The 19,629-nt window shown below is 43.2% G+C and overlaps 1 protein-coding gene across 3 annotated transcripts in view; it reads right to left on the bottom strand.

The window, feature by feature from the left end:
- hdac4 (histone deacetylase 4) overlaps positions 1–19,629 on the bottom strand; it is a 218,393-nt gene that overhangs the window by 55,905 nt on the left and 142,859 nt on the right. For all 3 annotated transcript variants that reach the window (XM_072685601.1, XM_072685604.1, XM_072685602.1), the window contains 4 exons: positions 18,147–18,265; positions 1,503–1,631; positions 1,050–1,162; positions 120–236 (listed from right to left, as the gene is read on the bottom strand). In XM_072685601.1, the coding sequence (XP_072541702.1) occupies positions 120–236; positions 1,050–1,162; positions 1,503–1,631; positions 18,147–18,265 (478 nt within the window). The remainder of the gene's footprint in view (positions 1–119; positions 237–1,049; positions 1,163–1,502; positions 1,632–18,146; positions 18,266–19,629) is intronic.

The following is a 19,629-nucleotide window of genomic DNA, read 5'->3' as shown; positions in this document are numbered from 1 at the left end:
GCCATGTGTACGCAAACAGACCCCCCTAGTGACAGCGGAGAAAGGAAAAAGAGCGAGTGAGTAGGGTTGGGGGTGGGGGTGATGGGGAGAGAGAAAGAGAAAGAGAGGGATGCACTCACGCTCGAGGAGCCAGTAGCTGGCAGACCCAGGGTGATGTTGGGGAGGGAGGGTGATGTGTATAGAGACAACTGGCTTACGGGACCCTCCCTGCCAGCTAGCCGATGTGCCAGGGATGGCTGGGAACACACACACACACGCAAAGACACACACATACAAATAAAACCCCCTGATCAAAAGTAAGAGCTCTGTCTGATGACGATGCAGAAGCCTGCAGGCTGCGGTCTACTTTGCGCTGCTGTGTAAAGAGCAGAAGACACACTCTTAAGCAGCCTGGACCCACAGCACTGCCCAGCGCAGTCGGCATCAACCCCCTCATTACAGCGAGCAGCGTACAACTAAGCCTGCTATTCCCTCAAACTACAGCCCATTATAACAATAACACATCATCGTTACTGTACTAATCATTTGGTACATAAATATGTAGTGGGAGAGAATTTTCTTTATGGTTTTATTGTTATTTCAAGTGTAACCAAATATTAATACAATTTATTTAATGTTTACTTCATGTAAAAACTAAATTAAGACTTTAATAATAATAATTAATAATTGAAGTCACAATAATTAATACTTATAAGCTGTGTAATATGTAAAACAATAGGTTAGTTTGTTTGTCTATCATTAGCTAATGATTAACTGGGGTCGTTAATTTCGTATCGCTTGAGATTGTTCTGTTAAATAATGATTTATTATCATGAGAAATTAGTAAAAAAAAGTAATGCTTAATAGTTTTAATTAGTGTCAATTAATAATTGGTTGAGGTATTACATAATGTCAGAATCTTTGTGAAAACTGCACAAGTAGGTTTTATGATCGGTCTGTGAATAAGATCCAATTATTCTAGACTTGTTATTGTGCAGAATTACTAAGAGTCAGCAGTCAGAATAAGGCTGTTTAGACCTGAGACTGGAGTGTGTGAGTGTGAGCAGTACCTCCACCGGGCTGTTGGAGATTGAGCCAGCGATGCCGTTCTCATTAGTGATGTTGTTGGAGCTGTTGTTGGGTGAGCTCGGACCTGACCCAGGAGCACTGTTACAGGCCGATTCTTTAAAAATACAAATAAAATAAATAAATAAATAACATACGTACACAAGAGCTCATAAATACTGGGATCACTTATCAAATGAAATCAATGCTTTCAATAAAATAAAGAAATAAAGAAAACCAAACTAAGAAGCATTTCCACAAAGATAACCAGAGTTAACAGAGTTACAGGTGTTTTATAAGACCTTTATATGAGTAGTCATGGAATAATTTTTAAATCCTCACTGTAGAAGTTATTACTGCACATAAAACTAAACAAAATACTAATAGGGCAGGTGATTCTTTTACCCCAGCAGTATATAATGAACCATACCCAGTGGGCCGCACTGGCGCACACTCACCTGCCATGTCCAGTGAGCGTTTCTTAGCTGTGGTGATGGGGCCGTCCCTCCTCCGCAGTAGTGGGCTACTCCGCCGCTCCGTCACCTTCTGCTTCAGTCTGGAGCGCAGTTTCAGATTTGGCTCAGACGCTGTGGGGAAACCACACAAACACACACTGGTCATGATCACATTTGCACACTGCATGCTCATATTCACACAACTGTCTTTCTAAACACCACGTTTTTAATATATGTAATAGATGCTGCATCACCAGTCCAGAGAACTCAATGCTGGGGGGGGGGGCTTTATATCCCTCCAGCCCACGCTTGGCATTAGGCATAGTGCCAATTGGTTCATGTTGATCTGCTACAGAAAATCCTATTCTATTGGCAGTACTTCTCTAAAGGGAAGTATTTGTGCTTTGTGTGTACATTAGAACGTCTGTGTCAGCAATGGGTGCAACTTAAAGCATGCATTCACTAGAAAGGGTGTCCACAAACATTTGGACAATGTTTAGCTTCTGTTAAAAAGTGGATGAAACGTCTTTTTACCACAGAATGAGTGTGGCAAACAGTTGCAGAGCTTCACGAGCACACACTTCTCCCAAAGAGAGACCAATGAGGAAGATTCGTGGAGGAAAAAGTAACAGAGCTAAACTAAAGGTTTCTGATATTTTGACAATCAAAGGCTGCTCAGGTTGTGAGAGCTACACAACAGTATCTGAACGAGGCACAATCTCAGATGCGGTCAACAAAGCAAATTACCATACGCGTACATATTCCACAAACACGGCTCTGTACAAGCTGACGAGAGATGACAGACGCCGCGGTCGGATCAGGTCGTCCAACTGAGCGCCCTCTGTCTGACCCACGGTTTCACAGGGCCACAAAGGCCAATTTAAAATGTTGCACAACTGGTCAATTTAACAGCAAAGGCCGATGACCCGCTCACCTCGGCCAGTTATTCACAACTCATTTTACACTGTATAGAAAAGACGCTCGGGATTCACTCATTAGGAAGTTTTTACAAAGGTTCAAACAAGCACTTGAACTCCTGCCAGCTTGGCACCATCCCCCGACCCATAGTTCAAGTCCATCTAACAGCACAGTCTGGAAACAACAACACAGCCGTGGGTGTGAAAGCTCTTATTAAGCAGTATTCTTCTCATCTTTAGTGTACAAACAGTACAGTCGCCGTAATTCAGGGTGTGCTCTGGACCGTGCTTCCCGAGGTCGCCGCAGAGGCAGCCCGAACTCCTGCCCTGTAATTGAAAAGTCTCCAAAGGTCAACGTGAGGATCAAGCCTGTGAAGCCCAAATCCTGGCACTAAGTATTTTTCTCACCCAAAAAACACTGAGCGTTTTCTCGGAGGCGCTACGGCCGCCTGATCTCACCCTCTCTCTCTCTTTTTCCCCCTTTACCTCAATTAGTGGACAGTTCTCTAATGACCGTTTGACCCTTGATTAGCAAACGACCACTGAAAGTGCATGCTAAGTTCATTAGCAGCGTGCTAAGCCTTTAGGGATTTGGGCAACGTAGAGTGCGGTCAGTAGTCATTTGGAGCATGACCACCAAGCGCCCTCTTCCCCTCGGTCACACCCATTAAGAAACATTACTTTAGCCCATAGATAAAGCCGTCGTAATGCACTTATTGACACCCATCTAAAACGTAAAGGTTCCATAACTTAAAGCACTTTTCTAAGAGCACTCCGTATTCAAAAGCCAGGGCTTGTGGTTGTGCTTAGTGAGCTAGGTAAGTATAAGGGTGGCACTTCTTGTAAAAGGCAGGACCATTCCCAGACATCTTTGTTAAAGAATGTTCTACATCCTGCCATTAAGCCCATACATTAGTCAAGGATGAGGAACACAGCTGCCAAGGACTTAAGCTTTGCCCTTTTTTCTGCTTTTATAAATGCTTAAATGCTTCGTGCTTCTGTTAAGTCAACAGTCATTACAGCATTACATTTCTCACCAGGGCTAAACGTGGAATCACGTTCATGTGAAACGTACAATTTACAAATCAGACATAAAGTAAGCATTAGATGAGTACTGCTGTATGTGCATTGCTACATGGAACTATTGGGGAGTGGTGGTCTCTGAAAGTTGCTGTTTCATGGATGTAAGGAACGGTTCCTCAGAAGAACTAGTTATTAATTTTTCAAGAGAGCAAAACAGATCCACAAGCATTAAAAGCAGCACATACAAATGACCCCTAAAAAAATACCTCGCCACCCCATTATTATTATTATTATTATACATTATGTTAAGGAGCAAAAAAAATGCTCCTGAAAAAATCTCCATGTAGATTTCTGCATAAACACTGAAATCAGATCTCCTGAAAAGAATGGCAGCTGTAATAGAGGTAAATGTGGACTCACTAAACACTCAAACATCTAATATTACAGGAGCCCCAGTAATTCATTTTTCAGCATCGGAACAGACAAAAAGCAGGGGACTGATAGCCTGTGTGTATTCTTATTTTCTTTTCCCCTGATGTTGAAAAATGAATAACTAGGGTGGTAACCAATGTGGTGCAACATGGTGTTGAGTCTGGCAATAACAGCGATATTGAGAGCTTGACTATGCCAGAGCCACTCGTGGCCAGGAGTCAGACAGAGCAGAATTGGACCCTCTAAAAGCAATCTAATGATACTGAAGTTCTATATAGATACACCTAAAAATAAAGGCGCTACAAATGGTTTCGTTGAGTAATACAGAACAGAGGTCTTCAAATCTGGACCCTGCATCCAGTTTCTAGTTCACATCCTTGGTAGATGTTACACTTTACAAGCCAAATCAATGACATAAACTGCCCCCTAAACTAGACAACAAGAATTAAAAAAGCCAGGACTGGAAACTGGATTCAAGGTCTGGATTTAAAGTTGGGCCAAAGAAGAACCACTTCTGGTTTCCTACAGAACCATGACTGTACAAGAGAGCTCAAAGAAACTTTACTTGATACAAATGTTCTTCCCACCTCTTCGGGGAACCAAAAGTGGTTCTTCTAGGTCATTGGTTATCTCGAAGAGGAGGTTGACAAGCGCCCAGGCTTTTTTCTGTCCTGGCACCGAAGTGGTGGAACGAACTTCCCCTGGGTGTCCGAACGGCAGAGTCACTCACTGTCTTCAAATGCAGACTGAAGACCCATCTTCTCTGAGAGCACTTGGGTGAATAGTAGAGTACTATGGTCTCCTTATTTGACTTGACTTGTGTTTAGTAGTGTCTAAATTTAGAGGTATTTTTATTTTTTTAGTCTATTAAAACTAGCTGAGGTTTTTCTTGGGTAAATAGCAAAGTGCTTAGTAAGAGTAAGTCGCTCTGGATAAGAGCATCTGCTAAATGCCCTAAATGTAAATGAGGTGGGAGGTACATTGGATTTTACTACAGTAATTCTAACTTGAATAAGAATCTAAACCACCATCTGTCAGTGGTTACTACATAAAAGTGTGTGTCCTGCAGCCAAACAGCTAATCAGACGAACCCTAAAGAGCTCAAAGGCTCAATAAACCTGGGAAACACAAAACTGGATAATATCTACATGACCCAAATCTGACCTGAGGAGGGCAATGATCAACATGGTGTGCTAAAATACACTTTATGGACAAAAGTATTGGGACACATAAAGAAGCTTTTATGACATCTAATGCTAAATCCATAAGCGTTGGTCCCCCTTTGCAGCTCAAACAGCAGGTTTGGAGCTCTGCAGTTATTGAGTCTGCAGAGCGTCTGAGACTTTTCAGCACTATGCACTCGGTGACCCCACTCTGTAACTTTACGTGGTCCGACACTTCATGGCTGAGTTGTTGTGGTTCCTAAATTCGTCCACTTTTCAATAATAGCACTCACAGTTGATCATGGAGTATCTAGGAAGAAAGAAATTTCACCAACTGACTCATTGTAACGGTGGCTCCTATTACAGCACCACACTGGAATTCAGTGAGCTCTTTAAAACCACCCATCTTTCACTAATGTCCAGAAAGGCAGACTGCATGGCTAGAGGCTTAAGTTTATACACCTGTGGCAATGGGTCTGAACGAAACACCTGAAATCAATAATTACGAGGTCTGTCCATTTTTTTTTTTTTTTTGTCCATTTACTGTAAATAATAAGTAGATAGTTAACTTGAAAAAAAGGTGTGGGAACGCTAACAGGCCTCTTTACTGAATGATATTAAACGTAACTGAGTGGGTTAGCCCGCAGGCTTGGACGGCAGCCAGCAGGGGGGCACTGGCATTCCTAATAGGAATGGATGAGGAGAGCAGTGGGGCCAGGGACGCACGTGAAAAGTGTCGAGGTGGCAGAAACCAGCCTTCGAGAGACTCTGCGGAAGAGCCGGACCCAAGGGTCATTCGGGGACATGCTGACTTTGAAGTGTGTTTTTACATGACCACTCACACATCCAGTGCAGTGGTGTGTGACATCTGCTGATGCCAGATTTTTACACAAACACACTGCGGCTAGGTGTCGGGCCACAGTGAACAGAGACTAGCTTCTGCTCTTCACTTTTCACTCTGTAGCTAGAAGTTCGGAACCTAGAATTTATTAAAGTTGACTATCGGTCAAATTTGACTGACCTTTGAGCAATTCCAGTACGGTTTTAGGGTTATTTACTGCACAACGGTGAGGCTCTGAATGGTCCAGCAGGCTAAAGCTCTGCCACTATGATTCAACGATCGCTGGTTTGAATCCTGGGTTATGCTTCCTGCCATCAGCAGCCAGAGTCAGAGAGAGCACAATTGGATTTGCTCTCTCAGAGGTGGGTTGATGACACTTCCTCTCCAAATCATTCTTAGTGTGATGTTGGTCAGGGCAAGCATCTGTTAGCTGCTGCATCGGAGCTGGGGAGTCGTGCTTCCTACAAGTTTGAAAAGAGGCAGTGGCTGGCTTCACATCAGCCTCCCACTGTTGGGTTCATTGCGAGTGAATGGGGAAGTTCACATGAACAGGGGCTTGGGTACTTGGCCTTCCAAAAAGATAAAAGTACAGTTTCCTACATCATCAAAAAAAAACTTGAGGAAATCTGGGGAGGTCTGGTACAGGAAAAGGTCTGATAGACTCAAATTCACAACAGCAACAGTCCGTGTGAAAGGCTGTGCTGTAATGTGTTGTCATGTGAGCCGCCGATCATCGGACAAAGTCTCCGTTTCAACTGTAAAGAGAAGACCTGCAGCTGCAGGACTGACAGGTGGAGTAGCAGGAAGAAAGTCTTTGCAGACTTGCCTGGCCTGTATAACACTGCCAGAGGACTACTGACAAAATTTAAGGATGTCCAAAAACTTGAATATACACTTCAGTCAAACCACTGCACAAAAAAGGGCTTAGGGATACTGAGGTAGTGAGCATATTGCAGTCATGCAGTCAACAGCAGTAATAATAAAGGATTTACAGCTATCTTCTCACCTCCTATTGCCACTCTACACAAGAAGTGCGTTTCTACACGGATTAGCCTTTAACGTCTCCTCATTACAAACAAAGTAACATGGCACACAGGAATAAATCTCCTATCCAACAACCACACACCATCTGGGCTTTCGGGTGTCTTGCTTCTCGTCATTATTGAGCATATGGAATGTGCGAGTGCACAAGAGAGAACGCAAGATTAAACGCAGTGTTGAATTTTCAACCTCCTGCTCATTCTGACCTCCCACAGCCACAAGCATAGAAACAGCAGCGCTGGGCCCAGCATGGACCCCTGTTACTGCTCTGATTGGAATGCATAAAACGGACTATTAGCAAAGACTGAAGAGGTCCTGCTCACATCAAAAATAGTCATCTGTGTGCACCCTGGGCAGAACTGGATTGTGAGAAGGCAAGTAGGAAAAGAAAAAGGCTAAGAGAACAGCTGTATTAGCCATGCTGGTGCCCTTCTCATTATGAGAGGCAGAATAAAGTCTCGAGTGTGTGCTGCTGAAATGAGCTGGAGCAGCTGAGTGCAGGGCTCACTGGGTGGATGCTCTTGAGAGTGGCATAAAGCAAGAACATTAGGAACCCAACTGTTGATCTGTGCTCTGCGTCCGGCCACAGATGCCAAAAGCAAACTGGCATTAAAATGGTGCACATTACTTGTCATTTCGGAAGCCGGTCCAGTTTAAGCTCATCAGGATTCAAAGAAGGATGGAAGGAATGAAAACAGGGTGTTTGTGGTTGAACTTATTGAATATAATAATAATAATAATAATAAAGCATATGTGAAATGTCCCTTTTCATTTAGTTTCCAGCTCATGACTATTTTCAATACAGTTTAATCTGCTGATTATTCAGATTTTTTTTTTTGACAATGAAAATAGTAAGAAAATGGTGGAAATCTTCTGCATTTCGAATTCATAATCATAATACCCTAATCCTGTATACCGCGGCAACCCTACAGTTCTCCTTGTGTGGCTGGTAAACATAAATTTATCCTAAACACCACACACAAACAAAGGGTTACTGTGTTCTGACTGTATTTTAAGGATGCGTTTTATGTTGTGGGAAGCAACAAATCTGGTGAACGTTGTTGTGTCCGCATTAGAAAGCTCTGAAACTGCGGTGACCACCTACAGACTGCAATTTCAAAAGAGTTACAAGGCAAAAACCATGTGCTCAGTCATCTTATTTATCTCTCCTTCAGTGTTGTGATGAAAATGTACTTAATTCACACGGTTTTGTTGGATCTGAAATAAAATCACTGTGGAAAATTCATGAGTTCAACAAAACAATCACTGTCAATGTACTTAATGCGTTCAGGCACTAAATGTAAACGTGACCGGCTTACTTACAATTATACTTCAAGCAAGGACAAACATAAAAAGACTATGTGCATTTTCTATGTGCAGCAAATGACTGTCTATGGCAGATAGACAGGTGGCCACTGGCCAAACATTATTCGTATGCGTCTATTTAATTATTTATCCCTCCCCCCCGTTGTTTTTTTTTTTTTTTTTTTTGTAAACTTAATTCTGATGCACAGATTATAAGTGTTCCAAGTTTTGAAAGCAATTATTTTATCATTATAATGATAAATTAAGTCACAGTATGCTTTTTTTTGGGAAACACTTTGTGGATAATTAGTCCTGTATAATTGAACCTGGTGCAGCTAGTGTGTTATCGAAAAACTCGCATAAAAACATCACTACTGAAGTACTGCATACTGTGAAATGCGTCATGAAAAAGTCAAGCAACAATATATTTTGCTATGTGACCCACCCCTCTAAATACACCTACATTACCAAAAAAAAAAAAACTCATGTTTTTGAAATGTGGTCGTTTTTGCACTGTGCGACAGTCTTTTAGCGTTCTCAGATGGTGTCATTGGTTAATTGGAAAGACTTCAGATCCCCGGAGAGGAAAAATCTTTCATACAGACGAATGATAACTTTGTTCACCATGTGAAGTGGGGTGTATAGAGAAGAACGATACCCCAGTCCAGGGAACCTGCTTTGCGCTTTTCTATTACATCAGGCATTTGTATACGAGTAGAAAAGGAGGCTTAGTGTGCATCTGGCCCTGACACTACTGTGGGGAGCCATCGACGGAAGAGAGGAGAAGCAGATGAGAAGAGACAGCAGAAGGGAGGAAAGCCATCCCCCCTGCACTATAAAGCTTGATGAGTGCTGAGTAGAAAGCCCTGGAAGGGAGTTTAAGTGCCATCAAGGACGTGCAGTGACTGCACCGACCGCGGCAAGCCACCAGCCGAGCGCAGCGGAACGAGCGGGAAACGAGACACAAGTCATCTGCCGAGAAGCATTTAATAAGCGCTTTAGCGCTGTTAGAGAGGGTTCACATCAGGTGAATGAGCTCCGATAGCTGCTCACAGTCTAATAAAAGAGCGCCGGCGGCACAGGGGTGGGAGAAGAGTACACAATGTACCACGCAGGAAACGACTACTGTCCTCAGCAGCGCTGCAGGCATCCGAGCAGTCGGCTTTCAACAGGTCAGGTTGAGTCACCCTGGATTGAAGTGTCTGTTTAATGATTCTATTAAAATAAGGAATGGCCGATATGGCAAATCTCTCAATTTCCACCAGACACAACGAGCCTCAGGATCAAAGGTGGTGATTTCAATACGTTTGGAAAAGTCAAATGACCAGGCTTTTAATAAAACAATGATCACTTCTAGAGGGTGAGATTTTAGGCTTATTTTCTAATCAGCAGGCACTGAAAAGGTTCTGTAGGAAAACTTTCATTCATCTGAGCCCAACAAATCTACACAGTATATAATTGCAGGTCTGTATGACCACTGTAAGTACTGTTAACCTACAATATATCATAATAATCGGACCGAAATGTATGAGCACCATTATTTGTGTTCTACAGTACAGTGAACAGGCATGTAAGCCAAGCACATGGTGTAAATATGATTCATTTACCATTAGTATTTCAACACAATTGAAGGCACGCATTACAGCATATACTTTTGCCATGTCAAAAAACGTGTTGCATCAAGACACATTTCAAAGTGAATTAGTCATTTTGTGTATGGTATAACTGTAATTAGGACACACTGTATTTCTGAAGTTTGAACCGTTGGAAGAAAATTTACACATTTTGTTTCTTAAAACCAAAATAGTACATTAAAGATGGCCCCGGGTGGTCCAACAAACAAACAAACAAACAAAAAAGACTAAGATTCATGTTAAATTCTTCCAACACTATTCCAAATGTCTATTTATTTTATTGTTTTGAATTTGAGCTTCTGCATTTTTTGTAATCTCATTTATGAACTCCCACATTGTTTTGAACTGAATTAGTCATTTTGGAGTGGCCCGTTTACAAAACATATGGAATACAAAATTAGGAAAAAATTAGAAAAAAACATTTTAAAAAATTATTCTAAATTCGTAATTTATTCATTAGGGTTTTTTTGGTATTTGCGATATTTTTTGCCCAATTAGATTTTTTATAATCTTATATAATATAATTTGAAAGCACCGATTACACACTGCCACATTTTTTTAATCTGAATTAGCCCTTTTGTGTATTGTTACTGTTTCACCTTTAATCAGCATACTTTTTATGAGGTTTGAATGGCTGAAAATAATAATAATTATAATAATAAAAAGGCCTCAAGTAGTGGTACACTGTATCCAGTAGTATCCAAGAGACAGCCATAGCCAACCCAGTTGTTTTCCCTAGAATTTGTGATATTTCTTCTTCTATATCGTTTTCCTGGGGTTTGAATTGTTGAAAGTGGCCCAGTTGCAAAAATAGTACCTAGGAGGGCAGCAGTGGCCTAAAGGTTAGAGAAGGTTCAGACCCATGAACTGCATGAAACTGAGGTGGGGAGAGTACTTGGAAACAGCACTTGAGCCTTTAGCAAAGCTACCTAAGGTGGCCCACCGCTCCCAGTATGTGCTCACTGCCACGTACCTCAAATGGTAAGTGACGAAACAATTTCCATTCTGTTCCCTCATTTCCTCCAAACTGGGTCTTTAATATGTGACACACATCAGACTCAAGCAGCTGGAAACAGATGGAATAAAGTGAGGAAAACTTTAACATCAGTTAAATAAATGACCTGCCTGTCAGAATAGCAAGAGAACATGAAGCTTTTCTCCTCCACCACTGACGGAGAAGCAGCGTGTGGTGCGAACTCAACAGGCTCATCTCCCACTGAGCTGTGTATTCTCCCAGGCTCCTCCTGGAAAGCCGTGCTGCTGCTTCTGCTTGAACTACAGCGAGAATCAGAGAGCATTCGGGCCCCAACTGCAGCCTCCAGGCTTCGGAGGCTAAGTGCTTTAAAGCCTCAGCCTGATTTCTTCCAGATTTCTGCAGCCGTTGTTTCCTGACTGTCTTACTTCCAAGTGAATATTACCTTGACAACATGAATGGGAATGTTAGCCAAGTATAAGAGTGCTCATTACAACAAGGAGGTGTCTCAAAAGCAGGGTAAATGAGGCAGGCTGCTGGAGTTAGCGGTGAGGAATGATAATGTGTTCCTACTGTGTGAGGAACAAAAGATACACACCTCTGGAGCTCATCTCCGGTTAATTCTCAGATGTAACTACACACATTTCACATCCAACTTTTGCCAAATGAGCAAAGTTAGATGGACATAAATATTTGGACAGAGAACCTGCAGTTAAATGTAAGTGAAGTAGCTTGTTGGACTTGCTCCCATGAGCCATGGTATGAGTTTGTTCAAATCCATTAGCAGCACACTTGCTTAAGCTAAATGAAGTACTGATTAGTTTATCGGGAACTGGACTGCGTATATATATATAGTTTTATGGGACTTTTTTTTGACAGCAAACCCTTGGAGAGAACTGCTCATATGCTGGTAAGACAAGCAAGGCAAAACCTTCATATAACTGCCCCGAACCTGCATTACAGTTTAGCTGGGTCAAGAGGGTGGTGCACTGTTCCACTATGTAGCATTGCTTTCATTTAATCTTCATGTCATAAGAAAAAAGCCTTATCTGCAACCTTTTAAAAAAAAACCTCATCATTTGAAGTATGCTATAGACGAGAAGCCAGACTGGACTGATTTTGGAAAAAAAGTCAAAACTGAGTCACAATCAGCAAAAGTACAAAAGAGCACCATGTCAACTGTGCAACACTGGAGGGGGGATCTGTCATTCTTATGGGTTGTGCTGCTGCCAGTAGCATTAGTATAGAGAAGAGTGGATTCCACAAAAGACCATCAATTCTTGGATGCAAACAACAATCATCCGTTTAAAAATGGAAGCTAAAAGAGGACGACTGCTACAGCAGGATAATGATCCTGCTCAACAGATATCTCACAACCACCGTAGAGCATCTGGAGAGACCAACTGAAGCTGTAGGGGATGCTGCTCACGGCCCCCTGATCTAAACATCACAGAATATTGGGGGTACAGATCTTATACAAGCTGCCAATGGGCCTCATGAATCTCTCAGAACTAAAGGTCTAGAGTTCTGAGAGACCTTCAGCAGGTTTGTAAGATGTGATTTCTGCCAAGGATTTTTAATTTATATATTTGTTTATATAAATATTCAAGAAAGAAGATTAAGAAATAAAAAAATGAATATGACCAGTGACGTCAGGCTTTTGAACAGTTATGTACTCACAGACAACATTCTCTTTTTTATTCCAGATCTCTCAGCTTTCTGTGAGAGAAGGAGGAACAAAACTCCTCCTTTTTTAAAGCAGCTCAAGGCAGCAGAAGGGTCCGACCGATGGAAATACCAAACGGGTGACCTTCGTGTCAACTGACACATAGAAGCACTGTTCTCCAGTCCTGATTCACAGCATCCTACATAGAACTGCACTCTCTCTCTCTCTCACACACACACACACACACATACACACACGAATGACAAAAGAGCACTCCAGCTGCTCAGTTCCATCCGTAATCTCCACTCATGCGTCATTAGTGGAGAGACAGAGTCACGACAAAAAGCCAAATCACGACTCGGAACAGAGGAGAACACAGATTCTGTGTGTTATCCCCAACATCAGTGATGTGAAACAGCTAAGCTTTCACCCTCCTACACCATCAGCCGTCACTCTCTGCAGACTGATGGGAGTGAGACTGAGGGCTCTGAGCTGAAGGGGCTGGAGAATTACATACATTTTTTTATCAATTAATCTAGGGACTCATTTTGATTAGTCAAGTGATTACACTTTGGGACTTTTAATGATGGCTAGAAGAAAATTGCACCGTCATTGGAGTCCACCTGTGGTAAATTCAGCTTACTGGTCACGATTTGGAAAGAAACCTGTCTATATAAGGTCCCTCAGCAGGTAATGTATATATGAGCAAAAACCAAGCCATGAGGAGGAGAGAAATGCCTGCAGAGCTCCGAGACAGGATTACATGGAGGCACAGGTCTGGCTACAAATGCTGCGCTGAAAGTTTCCAAAAGCACAGTGGCCTCCACTCTAATTCTTAAATGAAAGAGGTTTGGAACAACCGGGACGCCCCACCAAACTAAATAATCAGGGAAGAAGAGTATTGGAAAGAGAGGTGACCAAAACCCCAACGCTCACTCTGCCTGAGCTCCAAAGATCCTGCGTGCAGATGGGAGAAACTTGCAGGTCAACCGTCCAATCTGAGTGACCAAACAGAAACCTCTTCACAATAAAGCCCCTAAAAGACTCTCAGACTCTGGGGAAAAAATATTCTCTGGTCTGATGAAATCAAAATGAGCCGTTTGGCCTCAGTTCTAAGAGTCATGTCTGGAGGAAAGCGTCTGAAAACTTGTGTCAACAAAAAAAGTTTTTTTCTTTTCAATAAATATGCCAAAAAAAATCTAAAATTAATTTTTTATTGTCATTATTTTTATTCTCAGTAACTGTCTACTGCCAAAGAGTCAAAGATTTGTAAACTATATTACATTGCTGTGTGGATCTGATTGCATTCAGGGACAAGATCACCACCCACTTCATCTCAACTCCCCAAGTCATCCCCAAAAGTATGGAGGGAGGATGAAGCACCATCAGCTCACCACAGCTCAAAGCTGGGGGCTTTATACCCCTCGTGCCCACGCCTGGCATTAGGCATGGTGCCCATAGGTTCATGTTTACATGCTCTAGAGAGTCCTATTCTACTGGCAATTCTACTTCTCTACAGGGACTAAACAAGCTGTGTGTGTCAGCAATAGGTGCCACTCAAAGTAGCAGTGTGCACCCATTAGAAGGGCTGTCCACAAACATTTGGACATGTAGTGTATATGCAGCAAAGAGGAGTGAATGAGCAGTGGAAGAATTTAAAACGAAAAGATGACAACTAATCACTGTCAAATCACAGACAGCATCAGTTTATCCAGTAATCAGCACAGCCCTAGAGTGCTTCTGCTTTCAAGCAAACACCACAGCAGCTTCCTTCTATGAGCAATGCCCTCGACAACTAATCGGCTGTGTGGACTAATGGTTGCAGCTGTAAGCAGTGGAATCTCCTCCGCAGGGCCGCCCTCCTCTCCTCGTTCCCAGCGGAGGAATGCGCCTGGGCAGCCAGAGCAAACTGAGGTTTATCTACATTGGGAGCCCTGGAATCAACACCCAGACGAGTCTGGCCACAAAGTGAAGAATTGCCACCGTCCAGAAGGAACACTTAACTGAGGTTTCTATTCCCCCACCTAAAAAAACAGGCTTTCTGAATGTTGTAGGCCTCAATGTGTGCTTCTCCTTAAAACTCATTAGGAATTTGGTTGAACGTAACTACGGCTGCATTAATTGGCCATAAACCCTGAAATGAATATGACCTATAGCTTTCTGGACACACTAAATAAATGATCTGCCATATTCCACAGCTACTCTGTTAGCCAACAACAGACATAAAAGATCGTTAGGCAGTAGGTTTATTATAATGGAATATTCCATTAGGTTTTCAGGCCAATTTGTAGTTTAGGTACCACCGAATGCCAAAAGGACTTTAAAATCAACGGGCAGGAAATAAGAGCACAGTTAGTAGTTCCCCTCAATGTGCTGCTCTAGGCTGAACTTCTAGTCTATGGGAGCTACATACACCCACTCTCTCTTCATCTCAGCGACAGGCATATTGTAGCTGTAATGTAACCCCCCCTCCCCTCCCCTCCCACCCCTGCTGTAATTGCTGCGGTGTCTCAGGGGGCTTGCAGTGTGTAGCCCAGGGCAGGCTGCACTGCAGTAGCCTGACAGATCCCTTTCCTGTGTGATTAATGAGAGCAGTGGGCTAATCTCAGGCAGCCTAAGGTGAGTGTGCACAGGAAAGGTCCTTAAGTGTGGTCCTGCAGCTTTAGGCACACAGGCCCAGCTCAGCCTGCACTCTACTAGGGCATGATGCAGATATCCTGGCCATCGCGCTTCCTAAAGCACCACAGCTGGGACGGGGTGTAATGCAGCCTGTCCTAACCGCTCCCTCTTCTATAGCGTGTCAGTGCTAGTGATGGAAATCTTGCACTGCAAATGCCAGAAGGTAAAATCACTGCATTTCGATCAGAGATTACAGATAAGCAAAGGTTTTGTATCTTGAATGACGTGATCCAGTAAAATGACCAAGGATACATATGATCTGTATTTAGGGGCGGAGTTTAGTGGGAGGCTATTTAGCGAGAGGTGCACGATGACTGGTTCGCTTTCATTTAAAAAGTGTATCACATTCTTAAAAAGTGAAACTGATCCAGTTTTACTGCCTACCCCTACTCCAAAAGGCCAAGTTATTTGTTTATCAGGCCAGGTTCTTATTTATTTATGGGATAAATGGGGTCTTTTGGTAGAATAGACAAAATCTTTAGTCAAGGACAGCCTTCGTTTTTTTCTTTTTTACCACAACCAACTTTTTAAAAGAATTTCAAGAGGAGAGATGAGGTCAAAGCCATCACCATCATACAAGCCTTCCATTGCATGCCAAGACTTAACAATGCGGTGAGGAGCAAGCCGACTCCATCAGTCAATCACCGAACACAAAGCCTGGGAAGGGCAGCGCCGCTGGCAGCCTCTCAGAACCGCTCCAGTGAGCATCAGTTAAAGTCCACACTTGTCTATTTTCTTTCGTTCTTTCTTTTTGCCAGCAAAATTTGGTGCTTTCATTTTCCCCATCTGTACATGCATTCCTCCCAGCACGCAGACTGTAAGTTATGTGCTGAGCGGGGATGTGAATCCGGTTCATTCGGGCTGCCCGCTGAGATGAGTGCGAGAGAAACTTCAGGTGAATAAAGACACATCTCTCCATTTTACCACCTCTCCTTCTCTCTGCTCTTTCTGGTCTGGCAGAAGGAGATAGTGAGTAAAGTGCTCCTTGCGGACGCATGATTGGAGGCTTAACAAAGACGTGAGCGAGAGAAAGAAAGATGGAGCATGAGAGAGAGCATGAGCGAGAGCGAGATTCCTTCAGCACATTCCTTTGATGCCCCTGGGCTCACTGTTGGCCGCTTTCCTTCCTAATCCAAACTCACAGGGCCTGCCGATGGGCCTTTCATCTGCTGAAAAGGGCCGCTCAGCCTTCTGGGAGGGAAGCCGCCCCATTCGCTGTAGCGAAGTCATCTGCTAGCAGACGGCTAGGATAAAGACAAATGGCCAATTGAAATCTGTAGACTCGCAAACTCTTGGACTTGATGCGTGCGTTACAGAGAAGATCCACAGAGTGCTCTTGGGATGCAGACCTCAGTCGCCGTCGTTTGTGGAATAACCTTAAAGTCATACTAATATAGGTGTGATAAACAAAACGGATGCAGCTCAACAGATAGGTAGACAGACAGACAGGGTCTCCCAGTGCAAGAAATGCATGATTTACGTGCAATGAGAGGGGACGTCCCATTTTAAAAGGGGGAATTCCATCAGTTTTAACAGCTTACAGAGTAAATCAGCTGGTCTACTGTCCTCTCAGCACGTTTTAAACATGCAGGTTACAGGGCGGATAACGAGTGTTTGAAGTCTGCAGGGTTTAATGCCTCTAAAGATAACATCACAGACATTTTCATGGACTTGTCACAGGTATGCTGCCCAGTGCCTGAGACACTCAGGATTAAAGCAGCATTATGTGGAAATTGGTATTTTTGCTCCTGGGCTCCCCCTACAGGTGGGGAAAGTAATTCACTTTTACTCCACTGTACTACTTCACTGTCCCACTCCGTACACAGTTTTTTGGCAAGCTCCACCAAAGCTACACAGCGCAGTAGCAGCATTCTGGCCTGGACAGGCAACAACAGAGATGTCATTCTCCCTATTACAAGTTAGTGCACCATCAAAATGATTTTAAGGCTGCTACTTTAAGGAGAAATGTCTATATAACGTAGCTTCAAGAGGAAAGTTTTAATGGCTATTTATGGCTGTGAGGTATGTATAGACTGGTGGAAGGCCAAACAGTCGACAAAGTGATTATACTATTTTACCATCATACATATCATCATTATATGTATAAATCAAAGACATCGGCAGGTTCAGTGGTTGATTTGAATATGAAATAAAAGGCTATAGTTGTGTTGTAACCATTCCAACTTCCAGTTCCTGTCACCACCACTGAGAAGAAAACTGAAAGTGGGTAAGCTTCTTTCAACTGCACCATTTCACATCAACCCAACTGAATGATTGTTTCATTCATCTCATTGAATGAATAATACAAACACTCATATGGGGAATATGTCAGAATTCCCCTTCACTAGTGTGAACTTTCCTCCAACTAGTGCTTTTTATATGCAGTCATCTGCAGCCTTGCAGTTGACACCTGATGCTACTGAGCACTTTGGTGAAGTTTACAGTCTGCGAGAGCTGGAGTGAGTCTGGAATCTGGAGATCTCGATCCAGAAACAAAAGCTCTCCACTACTCTCCCTTAGCCAGTGTTTCCACTGGCTGGCTCCAGCGCCTGACCACAAGTCTCCTCACACCAGCTCCGCTCCATTACTGCAGTTTGTTTGGCTTTGCACTTGCATGCAGACTGAAAGACACACACTATGCATTCTCTGAAGAACGGACAGTCCTTTTCATCAGAAACAGGAGAAGGAGGAGACGTGCTGCTAACTGTGTGCCAGAGATGGTGGCTTGGTTTTTGCCTGACTGCACGCGAATGAACCCTCTGTGACGGAATGCCTAGTGTGCAGCGACACACTACGTACTAGAAGGGAAGCCTATCTGCGGTGAGGATCAGTATGCAGGGGGCGAGACACAGATCGAGTCTTTTAAACGGCTGCTCTTAATGAGGCTGAACCAGGAAGCGGCTAGAGAGATAACTCTGCTGCAGCTGCGTCAGAGGAAGCCGTGTTATCTGACGGGCAGAGGAGGCATGTTACCTGTCTTGCGGAGCGGGAAGTCGTCTTTAGAGTCGTAGAGGCCCAGCACTGGATGGTTGTAAGTGGAGATCCCTGTTTGAGGTGGAGAACTCTGGTCCAGGGAGCTGTGCTGTGTTTTCCTGTACACAAGAAAAAATAAATAAGTAAATAAACAAACACTGATATTCATACAGAGGGTCTCAACAGTGGCAGGAGAAGCTGGAAAACACCCGCTGAATCGGATGTAAAGCCCACTACAGTACATAGTACAAGTACCCCCCCAAATCAGTAGTTCCTCACTGACCTGAGCAATGCAAACAAAAATAAGCAAGCCCATTTTCAAACCTGTGTACCCCTTACAACCAAACAACTGCACCTTTAAGACTGCTGTATGCGATTTACACTATGGACAAAAGTAATGGGACACCTGCATACCTGTTTGTTCTGAAATCAAAGGCATTAAAGAGAGAGTTTAACCTGCTTCTGTTGGAGTAACTGTCTCTCCTGTGCAGGGAAGAAAGCTTTCTACTAGTTTTGGGGCACTGCTCTAAGGAACTGATTGCATTCAGTTAGTCAGGACAGGATGTTGGATGATCACCACCTCAACTCTTCCCAGAAATACTGGATGGAGCACAGTCATTCCACAGAGCACAGTTCCACTGCTGCACAGCTCAAAGCTGGCAGGCTTTACACCCCTCTTGTCCATGCCTGGCACTATGCATGGTGCCAATAGGTTCATATTCATCTACTCCAGTGTGTCCTGGTCTATTGGCAATACGGTCTGTTGGTCTGTTTGACTAATTGACTGATGTTTAGCTCAAAGTAACATAAGCTCAACGTCACCTCAATCAAACATAACGATGTGTTTATTGACAAAACAGGCACATTTTGCTGCTTAATCCCCATTTATGGATTGCACTGAGTGCATGATTGGAAACTTAAGAAGTGAAGCCACGTAATATTATATTTTTTCATGTAAAAACAAGGAAGTGTGTTTTTTTATGCGATGGGCTCTTTAAATAGACAGATCAAGAAGTCGAACTAAAATCAATTTTCATGGGTTAAAGCTATTTATTTATACAGCAAGTATCTTAATGGCCATAACAGCTACACACAGTTACTGGCGTCTTTATGCCCCACTGTTTTTCACACAGGCCAAAATTGCCTAGAGTAGAACGACAACAAGGAGCCCAGGGTGTTGCAGCCCTTTCTTTACCAACACAAACAGAAAACACACTCTCACTCTTTCTCTCTCTCCCCCTCTCTCTCTCTCACACACACACACACTCCAAACACAGCTGATCAGGAACAACAGAATAAGGCCATGTCCTGCCAACAGCCATTTGAACAGAAATGCACTTTCTCTCTTTATTATATGAACACCACTTTCTTCAAAAAGAAAAAAAATAAAATAAAACTCTTCGCTGGAACAGGGTGCCTTGCATCTATGCAATATCAGGGCGCTTAGCACCCACCCAAATCAACCTGCTCACTTCGCCTGGTT

This window comes from Salminus brasiliensis, chromosome 8, assembly GCF_030463535.1.
Source record: "Salminus brasiliensis chromosome 8, fSalBra1.hap2, whole genome shotgun sequence".
NCBI lineage: Eukaryota > Metazoa > Chordata > Actinopteri > Characiformes > Bryconidae > Salminus > Salminus brasiliensis.
This window is presented reverse-complemented; position numbering and strand designations above follow the sequence as displayed.